The sequence below is a fragment of the Dendropsophus ebraccatus genome, chromosome 8 (genome assembly GCF_027789765.1).
Source record: "Dendropsophus ebraccatus isolate aDenEbr1 chromosome 8, aDenEbr1.pat, whole genome shotgun sequence".
Taxonomy (NCBI): domain Eukaryota; kingdom Metazoa; phylum Chordata; class Amphibia; order Anura; family Hylidae; genus Dendropsophus; species Dendropsophus ebraccatus.
The window spans coordinates 45,614,649-45,636,611 of NC_091461.1; the positions used below are offsets into that span (position 1 = coordinate 45,614,649).

The 21,963-nt window shown below is 41.6% G+C and overlaps 1 protein-coding gene and 1 long non-coding RNA gene across 8 annotated transcripts in view; one reads left to right on the forward strand and one right to left on the reverse strand.

The window, feature by feature from the left end:
• ANK3 (ankyrin 3) overlaps positions 1 to 21,963 on the forward strand; it is a 506,950-nt gene that overhangs the window by 342,717 nt on the left and 142,270 nt on the right. For 6 of the 7 annotated variants that reach the window (XM_069980293.1, XM_069980295.1, XM_069980296.1 and 3 more), the window contains exons 3-7: positions 2,281 to 2,385; positions 3,423 to 3,521; positions 6,718 to 6,816; positions 16,659 to 16,757; positions 17,702 to 17,887. In XM_069980293.1, the coding sequence (XP_069836394.1) occupies positions 2,281 to 2,385; positions 3,423 to 3,521; positions 6,718 to 6,816; positions 16,659 to 16,757; positions 17,702 to 17,887 (588 nt within the window). The remainder of the gene's footprint in view (positions 1 to 2,280; positions 2,386 to 3,422; positions 3,522 to 6,717; positions 6,817 to 16,658; positions 16,758 to 17,701; positions 17,888 to 21,963) is intronic. The other variant, XM_069980291.1, reaches the window with a different exon arrangement.
• LOC138799311 (uncharacterized) lies at positions 9,586 to 20,801 on the reverse strand. Its single transcript, XR_011364237.1, has 3 exons — positions 20,723 to 20,801; positions 16,294 to 16,499; positions 9,586 to 9,770 (listed from the first exon to the last, which is right to left on the reverse strand). It is a non-coding gene; the product is annotated as an uncharacterized lncRNA (long non-coding RNA).

Sequence of the window (21,963 nt, forward strand, 5' to 3'; positions counted from 1 at the left end):
TCCACTATTGTTTCTGTTTACAATGAAAGGAGAACTGGTGAACATTTCCAAAATCCAAACTGGAACATATAGCTGAAGGTTAAGCTCCTGGATCATTCACACAACCTTGAAAAGTGATCCAAGTGTTTACATGAACTATTGATTGATTCCTACTGGTCAAATACTGAATCTTATGCATATACAGTGCAGTGTGCATTTTTCTTTCATTACTTTTAGATAACATAGAAAATTAAAGTATTTTATTAATAATAATAATAATAATAATAGAATAGTGTAGTAAGAGACTGATTCCAATAAGTCTTTTTAGGACATATGGCAACCGAAGAAGGCAACCTCAAGGGCAGCAAGTTACCTGCATTACATATACTGGTTGACAATTATTAGTGTCTTCATTCCTCCCTTCCGCATCATTACAAAAACAAATGAATTGTAACAAATTTTAAAGGTCACCAGAGAATTCTTTGCCAACGCTGTCAGGTTTGCCAAGAGTCCATAAATTCAGTCCATAAAAACGTGTGACTTCCGGCCAGCATCTCAAATAAAAAAATAGATTCTTACAAAGATTGCATTCTTGCGTAGGTTGATGTTTTCAAAATTTTAGGTTTTATTCAAAGAAATGTACGATTTAAAAAAAAAAAAAAGTTTTAAGTATTTTTGGCAAAAAATGAGGTTGGCAACATGGAAAAGGCAAATTCATAATATATTCCTAGAGACCTGTGAAATTCAAATTAAGAATTCAAAGGAGAGACCTCATGAATTTATACATTTGTACCTGTTTGAGTAAGATTGTTAAATTATTAATTATCAGATTATGGGAATGCTTATAATCTAATAATCTACTTAAGACTTTAGGGATCTTTCATGTTGGGTATTTTGTTTTTTCAGATAAAGGATACAGACTTAGGGTGCACTGTGTGGTTGTTTCCATGACTCCTAACCTCTAGTATATTCTGTCTGTGTTAACAACAAAATACACTGGCCTCTGTCCCAAAGCAGAATGAGCAATGCTGAACATTTGTTTTTTTTTTTTAAACAATTGCCTCCTGTAGAAGGGGTGGACATGTGTGAACTGGATCCACCCTGCTCTCACTGTTTACATGAGGTTCTACACAAGGGGTAGCCATAGACAACAGAGAAATGTGAATACACGTATTATCTGCAAAGAACAAAGGGGCATATTTCACCTTTCTGCCATAAATCATTAAAATGAAAATTATGTAAAATGGTGTCATCGACCAAATAGAGACTTTCTAAAATTTATATTTATCGCTTGTAATCACACTAATTTATAGTGAGTGGTTATAAAGATAATTCTTAATTATATCTATAAAAAGCCAAATGAATGATACAGTAATCGTTTGTGCAGCCTGACCTTGTGATTAATCATGTCTTCTGAAGGCACTGCAAACGAGCGCCCATCTTGGTGGTCATGTAAAAGGACACGAGTAAACTTACCATAAGTTCAGGGCTGCATCCATCTCCTCCAGGCTGCAGGAGTCAAATGCCGAGCAATCAGGTTCACAAGGGCCCAAACCTACTGAAAGGCCATATTCACAGTGTGAGAACATCAGCTGCTATTTGACATGGACATGTCAAACAATGGCCAATGTCTCACATGTTCACATGGCCGATAGCAGTATCGGCTGGATGAACATCACTTGATTTTAATTGAAATGAGGGCACATATGGATGTGCCCGCACTCCAATTTGCCATAGCCCACTGTGTAAAATTAGGTCGGGAGCGGTACTTTACACTGTGAGCATAGCCTATTTTGTGCGGCTGCTGTTCACTGAACAGCGGCCGTACAGAATACACCTGTCAATTATTTTCTGCGTCCATTGTTCCATACACTGCTATGCAATTAGGCAGTGCTGATAAACAACGACTGTTGTTGAACTCTGCAACAACGGCTGTTGTTTAACAGCCAAATACAGTGTGTGAACATAGCCCAAGTTTGCTTATCTCTAGTCCTATGGTATAGTTAGGCAAAGAGGATTCAAAAGCTCCATGTAGTCATCTGACTATATTATTTTCAAGCAAAGAAAAAAACAACAACAAATTAAAAGTAAAGCAAAACATTTACTTATTAAAACCAAAGAATGTAATCGTATAGTAAAACAATTCTTCTTTTCTAGGGTTCATACCTTTTTTTTCAGCCATGTACAGATTAAAGCACTTTAATTCCACCATTCCCATATTCTGATATATTGTATGTGTGGCATTTCGAGGTATTCACTTTCTAAACTGAGAGTAATCATTGTTTTTTCTTCTTCTTGCAGCAGTCTGACACAAGTGCAAGTTACCTGAGAGCTGCCAGAGCCGGTAACTTAGAAAAGGCTCTAGACTATTTGAAAAATGGTGTGGATATCAATGTCTGCAACCAGGTAAGCACTTAGCATTAGAAAATTAGATTTGTATTTTGTACATGGCTATATCTATTGCTTCTTTATCTCTTGTGCAATAGATTGGAAGCTCTCATGGGAGGGGTGGAACCCCCCCCCCCCCATGTCATTCTATCACTAAAGCCCCTATTACACAGGGCCGGCGAGAGGTAGCAAGCGAGCGCTGACCTGTCAGGTCAGGGCTTACTTGTTTCTCATTCCCTGCTCGCTGCTGGTGCTATTACATGTGTAGCTGTGAGTTGGTAAGAGCCGGGGGGCCACGGGGAGCTGTAGGGGGGGGGGTGCCCGGGTGATCACTAGATCGTCTGGGCAGGCCATAGAAGATAGCGGCTGTGTGCTGATGTTGCTCCTATTGCTCGGAGCGACAGCAGAATACCGCTGATATCGTGATTGTTTATTTTTCAGCATGTTGAAAGACAACGATCAGCCGACATCGTGCATGTCGCATCATGTCTTCTATTACATGAGGTGATTATCAGGCGAGTATAGCCGATAATTGCTTTGTGTAATTGGGCCTTTATTAATTTCATGTTTTTCATGGGTGAAAAGAGAAGAGTAGAGATCCAGGGTGAAGCCCTAAGAGACTGCACCAATGAGGGCAAGGCTAGGAGTTGGCGTAAAAGTGGGAGATACTAAAGGGAAACTATTCATTAGGAGGGGGTGGGCCAGCGGGGGGCAGATCGGTAAACTGAGGGTGGTCATCCTGTCCAAAGTGTACCCAACGCATCATCTAGATGTCAAATAAAGTACAAAGTTCCCGAAAACAGTGCTGAAGATCAAGGTAAGAAACACCCTCATCCTCAGCATCTCGTGCACTATAGGGACATATCAGCAGGTTACTGGAGAGTGCCAGGTCTATTAAGCTGTTTGAAGTTGTAATAGAATGAAGAGGTTGATAAGGCTTAAAGGCTGAAGATACATTTATGGGGGGAATAGGTATAGAAAGAAATGAAGACAGGTTCAGAGATTTACCATTGTTAGTTACATGTTCTATAATTGTGTGTATTTCTGTTTCTCAGAATGGGTTGAACGCTCTCCATCTTGCATCGAAAGAAGGACATGTAGAAATAGTCTCAGAACTCATCCAACGAGGTGTTGATGTGGACGCAGCAACCAAGGTTTGTGGTTTACATCTCAGTTTATACCATAAATCCAGTTCTTATATTTAAGACACGGTTTCACCAATTCTCTTGACATTGGGTTGCACAGCTGAATTAGTACAGCGCAATGTTCCTTTAGTCGCTTGATGGGAGATTAAATTAAGTGTTAAGGCCCCTTTACATGGGGCCATTATTGGTCAGGAGTGTTGTAGAAACACTCCTTTGGCCGATAATCAACCCGTGTAAAAGGGACAGCAATCAGCCGGGAAAACTGTTCCTCGCTGATGACATCTTTTGTACTGCGGAAAAATACACCGCTATTGGCCGCCCGTTACCATGTGTCAACTGGGGATGTGCAGCCAATAGCAATACATTTAATTGGCCTGTCGCTCGATTCATTGTGCCTTCTAAAGACACTGCAGACGTCCGAAGATCGGCACATGTAAAATTACCTTAATGCAGAAAGCATAAGGTACTAGCAATGGTGGATTGTCTCATTACTTTGGCAGGATATCCAAAGGCTAATGCAATATTTTATGTAGAGTATAAAATTCACTTAAATGTCTAAATTACACTTTCTAAACTACAAACTGTATAGGTTCTGTCATTTATAAGTTTAAATTATTAAATACTTACTATACCTCCATTGTCATCTTAAAACTGTCCTTAAATGACAGCGGACCCTTTGAGTCCCCTAAGGCACCAGAGCCCATATGTATTTGTACTCAATACACCACTACAGGTTTTTCACTGGACATTAAAGGGGTTATCCAGTTAGGTAAAATACATGTTGAATCACCCTTCTCCCTCTGGAGACTAACAATTTGTTCCATATGTGTTAGTTATTTTCTTTTCTGTCTCCTTCTCCCAGTTCTAAGCTGCTGCTTTCTGCTGAAGACTCAGAAAAGTGTTTATGAACTGTTCACTTTGTCTCGGCTCTGAACCTCCTCCTCACCCCTCCCTTCTGAGACAGCTCATGTAAACAGCTCACTGGTTTGCTGTCATTGCAATATGTAACATCAGGATGGTTAATCACAGTGAGGTCACCAGCAATATGACCTCAGATTAGCCCTCCTGGCATCACAGAGTGCAGAGACCGCCATCTAGGAAGTGTGTGTGGGGGGGAAGGGTTTTCAAAGCGTAGATGGAGAGAACAGCTTACACACAGTTTTCTGTGCATTCAGCAGGAAGCAGGAGGCTCAGAACTTGACGATGGAGACAGAAAAAAATAATATACAAATATAGAACAAATTGTTAGTCTCCAGGAGGGGGCTATCCAGTTTCCCTAACTGGCCAACCACTTTTAGACCTCTCTTGATCCAATAAATGTTCTAATATTTTTTATTATTAAGTAGCTCAATGTGCAGGACATAAGGTAACGTAATATTACAAATGATAGACATTATACATAGAAGTAAAAAAAAAAACCTACCCATTGTTGCTTACAAATAATGTCTTCTTGCCTAGCTCCATATGTATGATAAGTGTTTCAACGTAGAACAGATGTCCCTAGTTTGGGCATATTAGATACCTGTCTGCTAAATGCTTGTTCATCTGACAGATATCTTCCCCAGTTCCCTCATACTCATACAGTACATGCTTAGCTCACTGGACACATCTATGGTCTATCTCCCTTGATAACAAAACTATTGGACATGTTAAAATACAACATAGCTAACCCATCTCTCTCTCCTTACATGTGTTGTCTGGGGAATAGATAGTTGGAAAGCCACCATACACATTAGACAGTCAGCCAATCCTGCCAAAATCAGCTGGTTGTGTTGACAGTATTTTAATGTGTACAGCTAGCCATGGACCTAATTTGTACAGCTAGCCATAGAACTAATTTTAATTGCTTGTCAACCAGTGCATTAAAGCTGGCCATACACCTTCAATAACTGATGACCAAACAAGTACGGCCAACAAAAGTATAAAGTGTAGGAGGACCTATTCCATGGGTCGATGGGGGCCCAATCAATAATGTAGTCGGCTGATCTTTGTCTCTATTCCACGGAGCGATAATCCGATTATCGCTCCGTGGAATAGGCCCCTAAGTGTTCAGGCTTTCCAGGCAAATGTGATTCATCAGTCGTAGGTCTTTGGAGTGTCAACATCTAGCACATGTGGAAATTGGCTGTATGGCTCTCGCACTACACTATGAAGAGAACTAAAAGTGGATAGCTCTGTTCACTGCATAGTGGTTGGGCCAGGCCTGGTTACTGCAGCAAAGATCCCATTTTCTGGAATGGCATCTGACTGGCAGCAATACCCCAACACAGTAAATGGCGCTAACTACCTCCAGGTCTGTTCACTGTGTAGTGTTGGTGCTGATCAGCTGACCATTAGAGGTGTTGGGTGTCAGCACCCCAAAGAGCAGAAGTTTATGGCCTGTCCTGAGGATAAGCCATCGATCCTATTTGCCAAGAAAACCTCTCTATTCCAATCAGTTGGTCATGTGTGTAATATAGGACAGGGCAGTTCCTTTAGAGGAAACTAATGCACACATCTGTAGAACTCCATCCGTACACGGACGATGATCTGCGGACTGGACCTGGGAGCAGGGCCGATTCTGGGGTTTCTGCCGCCTGAGGAAAACCTCAGGCGGCCGCCCCGAGTGATGGCCGGCATCCCCCCCGCAACCCCCCCCCCCCCGCAGCCAGCCGCTCACCTGTCCCACGCCGCAGCCGGCCCGCGCTCTCCGCTGTCTCCACATCCCGTCAGGTCCCGCGATGTCACCCTGCAGCTGTCACGGACCTCCAGGCTGTGGTGAGTGAGTGGGGTGATCGGGTCGCGCAGGGCGGCCCCGTGCGACCCGATCACCCCAGCGTGTCCCCCACCGACCCCGGGCACTCACCACAGCCTGGAGGTCCGTGACAGCTGCAGGGTGACATCGCGGGACCTTACGGGATGTGGAGAGCGCAGGCGACGGGACAGGTGAGCGGCCGCTGTCATTTTTGTTAAGTGATACTTAACAAAAATGACAGCAGGGGGGACATAATGCCGCCCCCTGCCGGACCGCAAAATCTGCCGCCTGAGGCGGAAGGCTCATTCCGCCTCATGGCAGAAGCGGGCCTGCCTGGGAGCTACTAAACAGTTTAAAAGTTTGCGCTAGTGTACTGACTCTTCTACAGATAAGGGATGTAAAAACAGATTTTGTAAACTAGACAACTACTTTACAATTGAGAATAATATAAAACCATGTTCCTTTTTACAGAAGGGAAACACAGCACTTCACATAGCATCATTGGCTGGACAAGCAGAAGTTGTCAGAGTTTTGGTAACAAATGGCGCAAATGTCAATGCACAGTCACAGGTAAGCCGTCACATGTCTGCAATGTGTTTTGTATTTCCTTGTTTACTCCCCTATGAATATAAATGACAATTTTAGTTTACATATATTGTACTGGGGTTTCAGTGACCAGCTTGAAAATGTAGATTTATGCAGATGATAGATATCTTGCAGCTTGCAGTGGTGTATTTAGAAGAGAGAGCCACCATGGCAAAGATCAAAGTGAGCTCTATTATATAGTGCTCTATTTTATAGTCATGGTTGTGGCAGTGTCCCATGCTCCGGACCGACGCACTCGCTTCCCTGGGTCTCCTGATAATTTGGATTCCGGAGCCCACATGCCAGGGCCCAGTGCCACCTCCCCTTCAGCCCCGCAGGGCCCCTCACCGATCCACACTCCTGCTCGCTCCCTCCAGCGCTGTCTCTTAGGGCACACACGCGCAGCAAAATGGGGGCAAAATGCCCTTAGTTGATTGTTGCACTAATGCACTCTCCTAGAAATGCCTGTCCCTGCCCTAAACCCCCTTTTGGAGCCTCTGCATTGCTACCCTTAGCATACTGGTCCCAGCTCTCCTGCCCATGGTTACTGCCCATGATTCCTGCCAACCTGCGTGTTTTCAGTTGCACCTCGCCTACCACCACTAGCAAGCCAAGCCAGAGGTTTTCACCTAGGGTTACCTGCCGAAGCAAATCCAGCCCACCTTGCGGCAAGCTCTAGTAAGGACCAGCAGCCCCTTAGACTCTGCTCCCTGGTGCGGCCTACACCATCCCTAGCAGCGGTTCAGTGGATCCACAGCCATTACAAAGAGCCTCACCACCATATTTCATTTCTCCTTGCATGCTCTTTACATGACCCATGAGCTAATTCTTAACTATCTGACATGCTAACAAGGATGTAGAAGGGCGCCCCCCTTTGGAGTGTGTTTAGTTTTGAAGTGGACTCTAACATAAAAACATTTCAATAGGAAAAGCTGCATAGAACTATGGCAAGAATAAACCAATCGACTTTACAGTTAGAGACATGAAATGGAACGAGAATGTCCAACAATATAATATATTGCTAATACTAGCAGCTACCATAGTGTGCTGTCACAAACAGATAGACTTCAGACTTGCTTTAATTAAAAATCTGTAAAGCAACTATATGAGTTTCTGTCAAAATCCTTTCCAACATTAAAAAAAATGGGCACAATACAGTAATCTTTGTGTAATATACAAAAGTGTATCTATTACTCCAAAAAAAGGATGCAAAAATGAAATGTCAGAAATAAGAAGTTGAGCTGGCGCCGTGTGGGAGACGCCTGAGCACTGTTGTGTGGGTGGGCTACATTAATATTCAGTCATATAAGAGCACACAAGTCCTCAGACTTTACTCAATATGGCCTTTCATTAGTTCTTTTCTTTGTTTCTTCGTTGAGTGGAGTATTTCAACATAGTAAAGGAGAACCCAAAAATGAAAAAGAACCCCAATATTAATGAATTACAATGACTGCCCTGCTTCCCTTTTCTGTCTAGTGGAATAACCTTTAAGGGTAGTAGGCACCTGGAGTTTAATTAATGTGTACTAAAATGGAAACATAGAAAACTGCTAGTCCACCTGGTACATCTAGTCCATCCTTATATTGTATATCTATTCTAAGATAAAAAAAAGAAAAAAAAATGCTGTGTATAGATATTGTTCACTTAGTTTTGTCTAGGGATTTATTGTAATGCGCTCAGTTAAGAAGTAAACAAAAAAAATAAAACACTACTTAACCATCCTTGGTCTCTGTCATCACTGCTGTCATGGAGCCCCAGTCCCGATGCACAGGACTTCTACCATTGGGGTCGGCACAAGACATTGTCCGCTTAATTTCTTATGTGTAACATCTGCCTGAGCACGTTTAAAAAAAAAAGTCCTTGAATATTTCCTTTATGTAAAGTAACATTTTCACATATTTAAAGGGTACCTGACACAAAGCTGATATCTCCTGATTGGTGTACAGATGGCGTCAAATGTTCAGGTTACCGATACATCCCATGGCAGCCTAATTCTGTGCACAGGTCCATTAACGTTAAATCAATTAAAATAGGGCTCAGGCACAGAACTCCGCCATCATTAAAGTCCCAGATGGGAATGCCCCTTTAACCAAACACCTAAACCATTAAGGAAACATTTTAAACTGATTTTAAAAGATTATGTAGATAAAATTTTCATGAAAACGTTTTAAATTTAACTTTGTAAATACATTGAATTAGTCATCTTGTATTAATCCTGAGGTTGGTTGTAACATATGTGCTGTATATATGTATGTATATATATATATATATATATATATATATATATATATATATACACACAGGTTTGCTATAGGACAATCCTTGATGGTTATTTGAGCTCCTATAGTGAATGCAATAGGACAGCTCTTACAGGTGTAAAGACTACACTTGCCACTCTGCAGGCGATGTTGGGATATTGCAGCTCTGGACTAAAGCACATATGTAACTCAAGATCAGTAAAATATTTGTAATGCAGTATATTTGTAACCTAAAGGCTTAGAAAAACATGGCCAACTTGCATTGAAGTGTATGGAGCTGAATTGTAGTACCACACAAAACCTGGGGGCAAGGGTGGTGCTGTTTTTGTAAGAAAGTAGTTTTTTCTTCTTCCAGATAATCCATTTAAATTTTTATGTAGAATATTTCTGAATGTCATGTTCTGGACATACCCTTTAACGTCTATGAATGAACGTCACTGAATGTAGAAATGATGTCATTCACATTAGAAGCTTTATTACGTTTTGCTGTATGGAAATGACATTAGAAATCAATAATAATGAATACTCTGCAATTATTGATGATCCGGGCGGCTGTTGTACACAGACAGGTTCTGAGCCGGTACTGGTATATATCCATTACAGTTGTGCAAACTGCATTGTTACATGGTCTGAATGAATAATGAGAGTGTGAGAGTACAGTCAGCTGGATTTCCTCCTTTCCTAGAGGAAGAATAGACAGAAATTATTTCCCAGTTGCAGAAATGCATAAAACTGAAACGATGTAAACAGCTTAGAAGGTGTATGATGGTGGGTACGGATATTACATCTTTCCTATGGACCTGATTGGCAGTGCTGACATTCCCACACTATTGAGACCCCTATGGCCTCCAGCTCATGTGAAGTAGTTTAGTTGCCTTTTTTCAGATCTTTATTCAGCTGTTTGAGGAAGCGATTTTACTGTGAGGATGACAGCTGCAACACCCAAAGGCATCTGAGTAGATTAATGGCTTATCTTAGTGGTCCATGATGTGCAAATGAGAGAGGGTCTGGATTCTTTGGGCGGAGAGTTGCCTCTGAGTTTCTCCTTGATACTTTGTTACTATTGCAGCCGCTAAGTCGGTTTTGGCTTGACCTTATATAAGTCCCCAACTTAGGCAGGGACTACGTGACAACTTTGGTCGACCATGATATTTTATGTGATTTGTCTACCACTTGCTGACACATGTTTTTATTACAGTTGCAGTAATGGCTGGCATGGCTGTTGATATAGATAGAAAATGCTTTTATTATAAGGTATACAGCAGTACGTCCAGTTACCATTAAAGTTTTGGAGGGACAACCAAATCTCATGTGGAGGTTGAGCTGCTGACCTCTGTAAATTTCGGTCAAAATATTCACTATGCAGTACATAAACTATATATCTAGCACATATAGCTTGTTGTAAGTCTATTCCCCTAAATGATGTAGCATTGTGTCTAAGATTGGAACTCTCCCCATATACTTTATATCTATGCCAGCTGAAACCGCTGCTGGCGTCAGCATAAGGTGTATGGGGTCCCCCAAGACTCCACCGAACAAATGATTTCAGTACAGATAGGAGTTGAGCGTGATGGATTTTCACTGCCTGATCCCCTTTGTTCTTGGAGAGATAAGCCGCTGTTTGGCTGCACCTACCCCTCCCCATAGGAAACACAGGAACATTTGCCTGTGCCGATTGTTCATGTGTATGGGAAGGATGGGAGAGATAACTGTCAGCCGAATTGAAGGTATATGGCCACCTTTACAAAGAATACTAAAGAAGGAAAACTAATATGTTCCCAATTTACCCTGCTAGGCTACTTCTAGCTGCCACACGTGGACAAACCCAGGCCCACATTCAGTGGTCATAAGCTTCTGACCTAACCGGCAAATCTATTATTGTCAACTGCATATGGGCACGGTTTTGTTCACACGTGACAACTGCAATGTAAGAAAGCACCCCTAAATATCCTGGCCTTTATCCCCATCATATATATATATATATATATATATATATATATATATATATATATAAACAGGCTGGTCCAAAATTAGGTGGACATTATGGGGGGCATTTATTAAGTCCGGTGCTTTCTGCGCCGTGTTTAAAAATGTACCTGCATTGCCGACAGTACTCCGATTTATGTAGAGGCGCAACGCCTCTACATAAATCCCGTGCACACCAGATCCAGAGTCCGCACCCCCAGTTCTACCCCCTCCTACCCCCCTCTCCGCCCCCCTGGCGTACCGGGCAAAAAATGGCCAGATGCGAATATTTATTTGCAAAAAGACCATTTGCGAATAAATTTACGCCAAAAAATACACCTTTTTGGCTTCATAAATGTCCCCCTATGTGTAATAGGTTTATGAAGGAGGAGATTTATCAAACATGGTGTAAAGTGAAACTGACTCAGTTGCCCCTAGCAACCAATCAGATTCCACCTTTCATTTTCCAAAGAGTCTGTTAGGAATGAAAAGAGGAATCTAATTGGTTGCAAGGGGCGACTGAGCCAGTTTTATTTTACACTATGTTTGATAAATCTTCCCATTCATAACCCTATTACACATACTGTCAACCTACTTTTGGAGTAGCCTGGTGTGAACTGGGCCTGGTTTTTGCTTTTGTGTGACACGCCCGATTGCTTCTCAGCATCCGGCAATGCAGGATTTACACAAAGCTCTGCAAGACTTGATTGCTGCAGCTGAGCAAGTCTTTTGACTGACTTGTTCCCCTGCCTGTCCAGAACCTGGAGGATCAGAGTGCCGGTCCAATAGGGATCCGGACCGGGCTCTTGATCCTCATAAAAGAAAGCTGAGACAGTTTCTCAGTGCTGGCTATAAAGGTTCATACCTTCATACTTTGTACTGGTTTGCCCGTTTGGTTTGGACTTTGGCTTGTTTGACTCTTCCTTTGTGTTTGTTCGTCTGTATTGTTCTGTGTTACATCTATACTAGAGCAGGGACCGCCTTGGTGGTTGTCCGCAGCTACATAGGGCCATTTGAGGCAAGTAGGTAGGGACAGTGGGTGGGCTCAGTATTAGGCCTAACAGTCTTGTCTTGTCCCTACCTCCCCTGTCCTGACCATATATATATATATATACAGTGGTGCCTTGGATTACCAGCATAATTCGTTCTGGGACTGTGCTTGTAATCCAAATCATTCTTAAACCAAAACAAATTTTCCCATAAGAAATCAACAGACAATTGGTTCCACACCCCAAAAATAATGATTTTTTATTCTGAATAACATGTAAAACAAATGAAACAAACATTTAGAAACAGTTTAATGTGTCATATTATAAGTTACTGTACAGTAATGGAGAAGTAATGGAGAAGTGGGCACATACATGCAGCACTCTCTGTCCGGGGAGAGAGGGGTTACAGCTATGTAGAGATTACCTCCACCATCCTGTCCCCTGATGGAAGCCCCAGCCTGAAGTGGACCTGCTCTGATATTGAAAGTGAGGTCAGAGTACAGTGCTGTAGACCCCACTATGCAGACCATGCCCCTCCCCCGCTCCTCTTCCCACCCAGTACAGGGAGCTCTTAAACGAAAGCAATGCTCTTAAACCAAGTTCTAATTTTGAAAAACTGTGAGCTCTTCATAAAAAACGCTCTCAATCCAAGTTACTTTTAAACGTATGTATGTATATTTATTTTTGTGTTAAGAATAAATTTAGGTACATTTGATGAGTAAATGATGGCATTCTGAGCCTATGCCATGGGTGCCGACATAAGAACACAAATGGTTGGTGGGTGTTAGTTTTGCATATTCCTTTATTGGACTAAAGCTGTTTTCTTGGCATCTCTGCGATACAACATTGTATCATTAATGAGGCAGCATCTTGAATTGTATTTGATGATCTACAAATAAAATTAACTCAGTGCAAATTATCAACATCATCAGATTGCAAAATAAAAAATAAAACAAAGATATCTAGTTATTGACGCCACCAATTGATCCATGTCTTCCCTTAAAAAGTTTTTATGCATTTAACTCGGCTTCCTTATTTATATACCTTGTAGGTAAAAATAAAAGCTATAGGGAAAATTAGAATGTGCTCAGAAGATGGTCATTGTTGGCAGTCATGCCGGAAACAGTCTGGTGATGTTCTTTTGCATATCTATGTTCTGCTTCAAGTGGTATGAGAAAAATGTCTAAAGACCTGACAGCTGAGGGCTTATCAGACTCTGTAAAGGCTCGCATACTCACTGGGCATTTTAAAGGGGCTGTCCACTATGTGAGAAGAGTCTTGGTGACACGTTGCCATGCTGCCACCTGGAAAAGGTTCTGTGTTTGCCTACAGCGCCACCTTATGGAAAATAAATCATTGTAAATCTGCTCAGTGGGCCATCCATAGGATATACAGACACGCAGTCCTCCAGATTTTGCCCAGGAAATATTTCACCCCATGTTTTGACATCTGCTTTTCCTTTCAAATAGGATATGAATACCAATACATTTTCTCAAAAAACAATTTAAACACAGTATAGAAGCAAATAAATACATGTGAGTGTTAAATGATACACTGTCAAATACTTTTTAAGATAACAAAAGTGAATGATACCACATACAGTAAAAAGGCTAACTGAAGTATGGGCTGATTCTTCATTCCATTCCTAAGGAAGTCTAATGTACTGTAGATGGGTGGAGTGGCAAGCCTGCCCATACCCTAGTTAGGATCTCACCAATTGGTAGAACAGGTCGGGAGAAGTGCGCAGCTAAGCGCTTCTCTCCCTGGCTTGCTGTGCTCCCCATCTTGCTGCAGGTCAATGGCTCCATGGACCTATGGTTCAATTAGATGGGGTGATTAGGAGCCCAACAGTCCGATACCTTTTTTTTTTTTTCCTAATGACAGAGACCCTTTAAGCCAGTGTGAGGTAATGGCTTCTCCTAACAGTCTATGAAACACATTCCTGGCTAATCTCCTCATTGAAACCTTACATCAGGGCTCTGTATAGGAATTTTCCACAGTATTCCCCAGTTAATCTTATTTTAATCACAGAAGCAAACAAGTGCAGAGTGTCAGGAACATGTCAGTGTCACCTACAGAAGATTACACTGTCCTTTACAGTGCGACTATAATAGCAAGTATGGTATCACATAAAATAATAGCACTGTAGTAGGTGCAAGTGACATACACATCTGCGCATAACCTTAAAACCAGCGACAGATGCAGGGAATAACATTTATTATCTCATGACCATGGCAGCTGACAATAGGTGGGCTATGTAGTAGGCAAGTGAACAGTCAATTCTTGAAGCTGATGTTGCAAGTATTATTTAGTACCTGCTAAATATGATCCAAAGAAGGACATACATTCACAGACAATTTTCTGAAATCTTTTGGTATCCCAGGGCTGAAAGAAATAGTAATCTAGTAATTGGGTTTATTAGCCAAATCTGCCATTATCTGCATTTAAAAAGCCTTTTCCCAAGGCCCCCCCCCCCCCCCCCCGCCTCCTCTTTTCCATCCATTGCAAAAAATCAGGAAATTGTGACTTGTTGCATCAGACGTACCCAGTCTGTTCTAGGGAGAGGGGAGGGGGGAGGAGGAAGGGGGGAGTTAGGCGACAGCAGAAAGCAGATAGAGGATTACAGGCACAGAGCTGGGTGACAGCTGTAATCAGAGCTCAGAGAGGTCAGTGCTGACTGTCAGAGGAGATAGAGGGTGATGGATTTGTAGATTAACTCTTTGTTGTCCTGTTTTGGTCTTTTCTTTAGCTCTCTCCATATGAGAACAATGAAGACAGGGGGGAGAGCTTCAAACTGCTTTTTCATGATAAAAATGCATTTTTTGGCTAATAAACCTAATTACAAAGTTTCTTAAAATCGCCTGGACTATTGATTTCTGCAAAAAAAATTCACGACACTTTAAAGCAACACTTTCACTTAAAAAATAAATATGGTAAATAAATAAAAACTTTTACAGCGTTTTGGAAGAAGGTCTCACAGTTTTTCAAAATTGTAACTTGTATTAATAGCATTGCTTTGGTTTAAGAGCTCCCTGTACTGAGTGGGAGGGAGAGTGGGGGACGGGCATGGTCTGCATGGTCTACAGCCCTGTATTCTGACCCAGGAAGTCTCCATCACCTTCCAAATCATGGCAGATCCACTTCAGGCTGGGACTTGCATCAGGGGACAGGACTGTAGAGGTGATCTCCGTTGCTTTGGTTTAAGAGTGGATTAGGTTTACAAGCACACTCCCGGAACAAATTATGCTCGTAATCCAAAGCACCACTGTACATGTTTAAAGTACTCACCTTTCCTTTAGGTAGAGAGCTCTCTTATGAAACATGGTAGGTAGTTTGGTCTCGGGCAGCAAAGTCATCAGTTTGTTTGGTGTATAAAGAAAATAAGTTGAAGACCATAATGCATTGGTACCATACCCCAGATTTGCTGCATCAATTGTTCCCACAAGTTCCTCCAACCTGTTGGAGGGTTATGGGTGCCCCTACACAAATGATGCTTAGACATAGAATTATTGATACTCGCCAGATAGAATAGCTATCTGCTTTGAATACAAATTGGGTGGATAAATTTAGGGTGGTCTGGGACCCCTGGGACGCTAAGAATGGGACGGTTTGGCAACCTACTGTGTTTTCCCCTGTGTTTTGTGTTGTCTTTTGTCTTCTGTTTGCACCGATTCATTCTCTTTCTGGACTCTGTGCACTGATAACGCATATGTAGTTTTTAGGTGGACTTGAGGGGTCCTGTTCTTGCACTAATGTTAATAATGTATGTTATTTGCTGTTGGTATTATCTATTATTATCTACATTCAGAATTGAGTTCCGAACGGACTTTGTGACGCCTCTCTAAGCAGTGTTTTTGGAAGTCTCAAGATTCAATTTTTTCTTTTTTTAGTGTACATTTTATGTTCTCTGTTATGTGTAAAATTATGTAAAATATAAAAATTGTTGAAAAATAAACATTTATAAAAAAAAAAAAAAAAAAAATACTCACCTTTCCTCCACTCCAGTACTGGCCAAGTCCTCTCCCTTCTCTTGCAGCCTGTCCCAAAGCGGTGCAGGTCTTCCACAGATTTAATTATGCCACTGCGCGTGGTCGACAAAAGACAAGCACTGCAGTAGTGTACAGGAGCAGAGAGTTCCTGCTTTTGTACGTGAATTATGTACACTACCAAATGTACGTACAGGAGCAGGGACTCCCTGCTCCTGTACAGTAGTGAGTGGCGATGCGTACATTGTAGGTATTGCCACTTACTTTACATTCTTAGTCGCCACGGGCCTCATCAGAAGATCTCAGGGGCTGTATATGGCCAGCGGGACGGATGTTCCCCATCTCTGCTCTAGGGCAATGTTTCATAGCCAGGTTTTAGTCTTCCAGATGATAGTAGCACTAGGTTTGGTAAAATGGCTTCAGCCTCAAAATATGCCCCTTTTGTGGGGGAGTATGTCTTACAAATGCCCCTACAAAACATTAATTGGAGGTAAAAATGCAAAGATTTATAAAATAAAATAACATAAAAAATAGGAATAACTGTTCTATGTTCAAGAGATGCTACTGCATAGAAGAGAAGCTAAAATATGTGTACTAAATATTTGTACTCTCTTATTTCTGTCTTCCAGAATGGCTTCACTCCACTGTATATGGCAGCACAGGAAAACCACTTGGATGTTGTAAAATTTTTGCTAGACAATGGAGCAAGCCAAAGTCTTGCTACAGAGGTAAGAGTTCAATTCAATGCTCAGGGTATAGGGTATATATGTTTTATATATATATATATATATATGCTGAGAATTTCTTGCTGTAGATTTAGTACTGTGTTTAGTTATACTAGAAGAATAAATCAATACAAATAAATAATGGAACACAGCGTAAAATGTGCAGCATTAAATACGCAGTATAAAATCCACAGTGTATCCTTTAAGTGTGAACATAAACCCAAGGTCTCTGTGACATCAGAAAACCTACTGTGCATATTGTCTACTGTATTGTTAATGGATGCTGTTATATTTCACATAGGGTGTATTATATTTATCATGTATATAAAAATAGTATCCTGAAATGTTTGACTATAATACAGTTTACTGCAATAAATAATATATTATTAAAATTCATGAATTTTTTGGAATGTCAAAAGGGAACCTGTCATCATTAAAAAATTTTCTGCTTTACCAGCTTCATGTTAGAGGCAAGGAGAAGATGAGGGGATTGTTATATAGTTTTATGGAAAAAGCTTCATTGGAACATATTAAACCGCCTTCTATTTGTGCCTAGTAGTCCAGGGGGTGGTCCTGCTCAGTGATTGACAGTCTTCCTATGTGTGCATGCACTGATTAGGACCGCCTACTTGACTCCTAAGCCAAGAATAAGCAGTGATTTAAATGAATAATATACAGGTTAAACTGACTCTTTCCTACAAAACTATCTATATCAATCTGCTCAGCTTGCCCTGTCCTTTAACATAATTCTGCAGATGAGAGGTTCCCTTTAAGAAGCAAAGTATGCAAAAATATGAGAGCAGAGGACAATTAATGGCCACCATTATAGATTTAGGTATTAGACTCTGTTATGGCTATCCTGGCCTTACATAAGCGACATCTCCAGTGTCCAATTGCTATTGACTTGTTTTCTTCACAAGTTAAAATAATCTCATTTGCTCTCTCAGGATGGTTTCACACCTCTGGCCGTCGCCCTTCAGCAGGGTCATGACCAAGTGGTTTCTCTTCTTCTTGAAAATGATACAAAAGGAAAAGTCCGCCTGCCGGCTCTACACATTGCCGCCCGGAAGGATGACACAAAAGCAGCAGCTCTTCTCTTGCAGAATGACCACAATGCTGATGTGGAATCCAAGGTTTGTTGGTTTTTATGTGGATTTACTAAAAACAATAGTGTGCATGATATAATACCGTCAAATATCTTCCAGCAAAGCATTTCCCAGAGAAGCACTGCAAGCCTTTCCTTCTGTGAATCTTCTGTCTCTATTGCTTCCACCCTACGTATAATTTTGTTTACTTATTAATTCTGTTCTAAAAATTTCTGGGCACACTTTTAAGTTGCCGGTTAAGTTTTTTTTTTTTTTATTGTCTACCTTTATTTGTGCAGTGCATGTGCCAACACAACCTGCTCCCAGGAATGTCTGCGCCGCTCAGATGCAAAGCAATATTAGAGGAGACCCATATATAGGGCAGATACATGGTACCAAAATACTGCAGAAATTGTCAACACTTATAGTGGAGCTATTGAAAACCTAGGCCAAGTGCATCCCTAGAAGCCCATAGGGTTTGATTGTAAGTACATTGGACAAACATATTTTTGTATGGAAAACAAGTCTTACTGGATAGGTGCAACAGCCTTTACTTTTTAAAGGTAAAATACACAATTAGGCCATGTTCACACGGTGTATGACACTGACTTTTCTGTGACCCTGCTGAGTCACAGAACAGCGTGTGTCAGTGAAGATCATCCTGGCTGGTACTGCAGTACCGGCCAGATGATCTTCATTTGTGCTGAATTGGGATGCCAGCGCATCTGTGTGGGCCTGCATCCCAATTCACCATAACTGACAGTGGTGAGTGCGGCCGGAGCTGCACTCTCCATTGTGTGACCTGTCAGGCTTGTGCAGCTACTATTCAATGATTAGCGGCCGCACAAAACTGACATGTCAGTTTTCCATGCGGCCGCTAGGGATCCCGGCCGGAGTGTATACTATGTTGTTGCAAATTGTTGTGTGAACATGGCCTTATAGTAATAAAATGCCTAGGGACTAACTCTATCCTTGCCTACTGTTAGCATACATTTGTTACCCTTATCTCTTTATGATATATGGTTAAATAAGGTACATGGCCATGCATATAGTTATGCGATATAACATTCTTATTTCAAGAAGCTCCTCCACCACAACACTCATCGAATCTTCCTTTAGTTTTAAGAATCCCATGCACTAAAGTTGGCTGAACCCACAGCTGGCAGCCGATTTGCACCTAATTTGAGGTGGCTTAAAATGGGCTGTGACACATTTAACCTGTTATGTCCTGATAGCGTATGGGGTAATGAGGATGAAGGTTTTTTTCTTTCCCTAATTCTCAGTGCTTAGAGAATCCCTAGAGGACTTTACCTTGATCCTCATTATTAGGGTATGTTCACACAGTGACATGACAATTATTTTAGCGGAGCGCCATGGAGAACAGAGACGCCCTATACTTATCATTGAGACACTGAGACAGGCGGAATTCCAAGCGGAGTCTGGGGCAGGGATTCCACTCAAAGTTTCCACCTTTTTTCCCTCAGTGTGAACGTACCCTTAAGTTTGTAGATTATTCCATATGCTAATGAAGCATATCATGTACTAAGGGCAGGACTACCAATTTAAGTGTACTAATCCACCCCAGCCACCCCACTCCTTCTAATGAACCACAGACACCCAGATGAAGACGCATTCGGCGGGGCGAGATGGCTGGAAGGGACTACCGGAGGGTGTTAGTCCCGCACCCATGGCACCAAACTGCCTCATTAGCATATGGATTAAACTACATAGTACACAAAAACGGGGCAGAGGATTATGGTTAAAGTTGGTCCAAAAGGGAGATGTACAAGAGGGATGGTTTGCATCCATAACATTTAGGTACACAGATACTTATTGAGGAATTCAGATTGTTTTTGGACAGGCATGTACACTTGAAGAAGGGGACATAAATATTCCTTCCTTTAAAGGAATCTGTCACCATGAAAATGCTATCTAATGTGTCATAATGTTATAGAATAGAGAAAGTTAAACACACTGATATGTATCCTTGTGGGGAAATATTTAGTATAACTTGTCATTCATTGATTGAAATCTCTTATTTTCCTATGCTTAGGAGTCCAGTGGTTGGTCCTATCATTATGTGCACTGTCCACTGGACTACTAAGAATGGAAATAGCAGGAATTTACAAGTTACAAATTGTACTGGTTGCTTTCCCACAATCTGCCCTGCTCTATAACATGATGCTGATAGATAAGATAGCATTTTCATGGTGACAGGTTCCCATGAAATGCGGCACAGTTGTTATTAATTTTAGTGTAAAAATAGAATTAAAAGATGCTGCAAACTTAGACTAGACAGGTCTAGAGTCCAGATATTCAAACAGTAGAAGCCACTGTGATAAATCTACTACATTCTCGGATGGTCTGTTCCGGTTTATGCCGTCTAGGATGTACTGTACACAGCTTTAATGTATCTTTCTTGTTGTGTCTTGGATATAGAGAGGGAAAAACAGCAAGAACCCCAGAATAACAGTTCAAAGTTGTTTAACCTGTCAGCATCAAGTTTTAGTACAGCTGGAGTTGAGCAGATTGCTATATAAATTTGTGGGAAAGATTTCAGGATAACTAGTAATGAATGTAAGTGGTCAGGTGGGTGGTCCTACTCAGTGACTGACAGCTACAGTACCTGTGTGTATAAGTGAGTCTTTAGATACAATTGTAGGCCCTCCTATTTGACTTCTTTTTCAATTCTTGGCTAAGTAGTTAAAGGGGTGCTCCAGCGTAAGGGCACTTTTTGGGGGGGACCGTGAAGGAGGTGGCTGGGGAGGTAAGTGGACGTCTTTTATTTCAGCCACCTCCTCCCCGGTCCCCCCAAAAAAGTGCCCCCACGCTGGATAACCCCTTTAAAGGAGTATTCCCCCCAAAGGCTAAAAAATTACTCACCAAGTCCCCCATCTTTCTAGCTGCTGCCGTTCCTGGGTTAAAAGTTTTATAAAAAGCCTGTTTATATCAAAGATGGCGTCGCCCCGGAAACTACATTACCCATAATTCAGTTCTTCTCCCTTAGCTTTCTTTCTTGTCCACTGCTCCTCATTACTACATTGCACATTAAACTCAGGACTGTGACAGTGAGGGGAGACTGGAAGGGGGGGAAGTTGGGGGGGGGGGGGGTAGGTGTCATTGCATACAGCAGTCACAGAGGGACACTGATCTGCAGCATCTCCTGATCAGCTCTCTCTGACAGCTGACACCCTTCCCAGCCTGCTGCAGGATCACTGTTTTCGCTGTGTAGCCTGGTCCATGACACTAAACAACCCCACCCCGGCCCATGCTTATCACTGTCTCCCTCCAGTCTCCTGCAGTCCCGTCCCTGATAGCTAAGGGTCCTATTCCACAGGCCGAGCAGGGCCCGATCAACAACGTAAACGAGCGTCGATCTGCTAGATCGGAGCTCGTTTACTAGGCCTATTCCATCGCCCGACAATCGTTTAGCGATGTCCTTGCAGCCCTTGTTTTATACATTACCTGTCCAGGCGCAGGTCTTCTCCCGGTCCCGCACCGTAGCAGCTTCATAGTGTAAAGATTTTGGGGGGCATACCCCTTTAAGTGGGCTGTCAGTCACTTTTTAGAACCACCCACATGACTACTTAGCTCTCATTGAACAGAGATTTACATGAATAAATGACAGAAACTTTTTTTTACAAAACTTTATAACAATTTGCTCAACTCCTCCTGTGCTATAACATGATGCTTATGGATTGTATTCAATTTTCAATTTGGCAGGTTTTGTGTAAATAAAGCAAAATGAAATGTGCTATTTGGGTAATATTTAGACACTGTATAGCACTATAGTTTGTGCACTATATGGCAGCTTTATGAGGTTATTGTATAGTGCTGTAATTGGTACACCCTAATTAAAAGCCCTTACTATATTTTAATAAAAGCTTTCACCTTTTACCTGAGTCACTGGAACAGTGCCCAGCAGCTTCTCACTGTCTTACCAGCTTTGACTAATTTTTTTTTTTTAATAAGGAGTCACCTTGGCTTTGTGCTGTAGTGTATCATCCTAAATTACGTATAATGTCCCTTAGATCTGTATGTTGTTTTTATAAAATATTTCTAGCACTATAGATATGTGAAATAAATGTCTCTATCTCTTCTGAATCCAGTATAATATCACACCA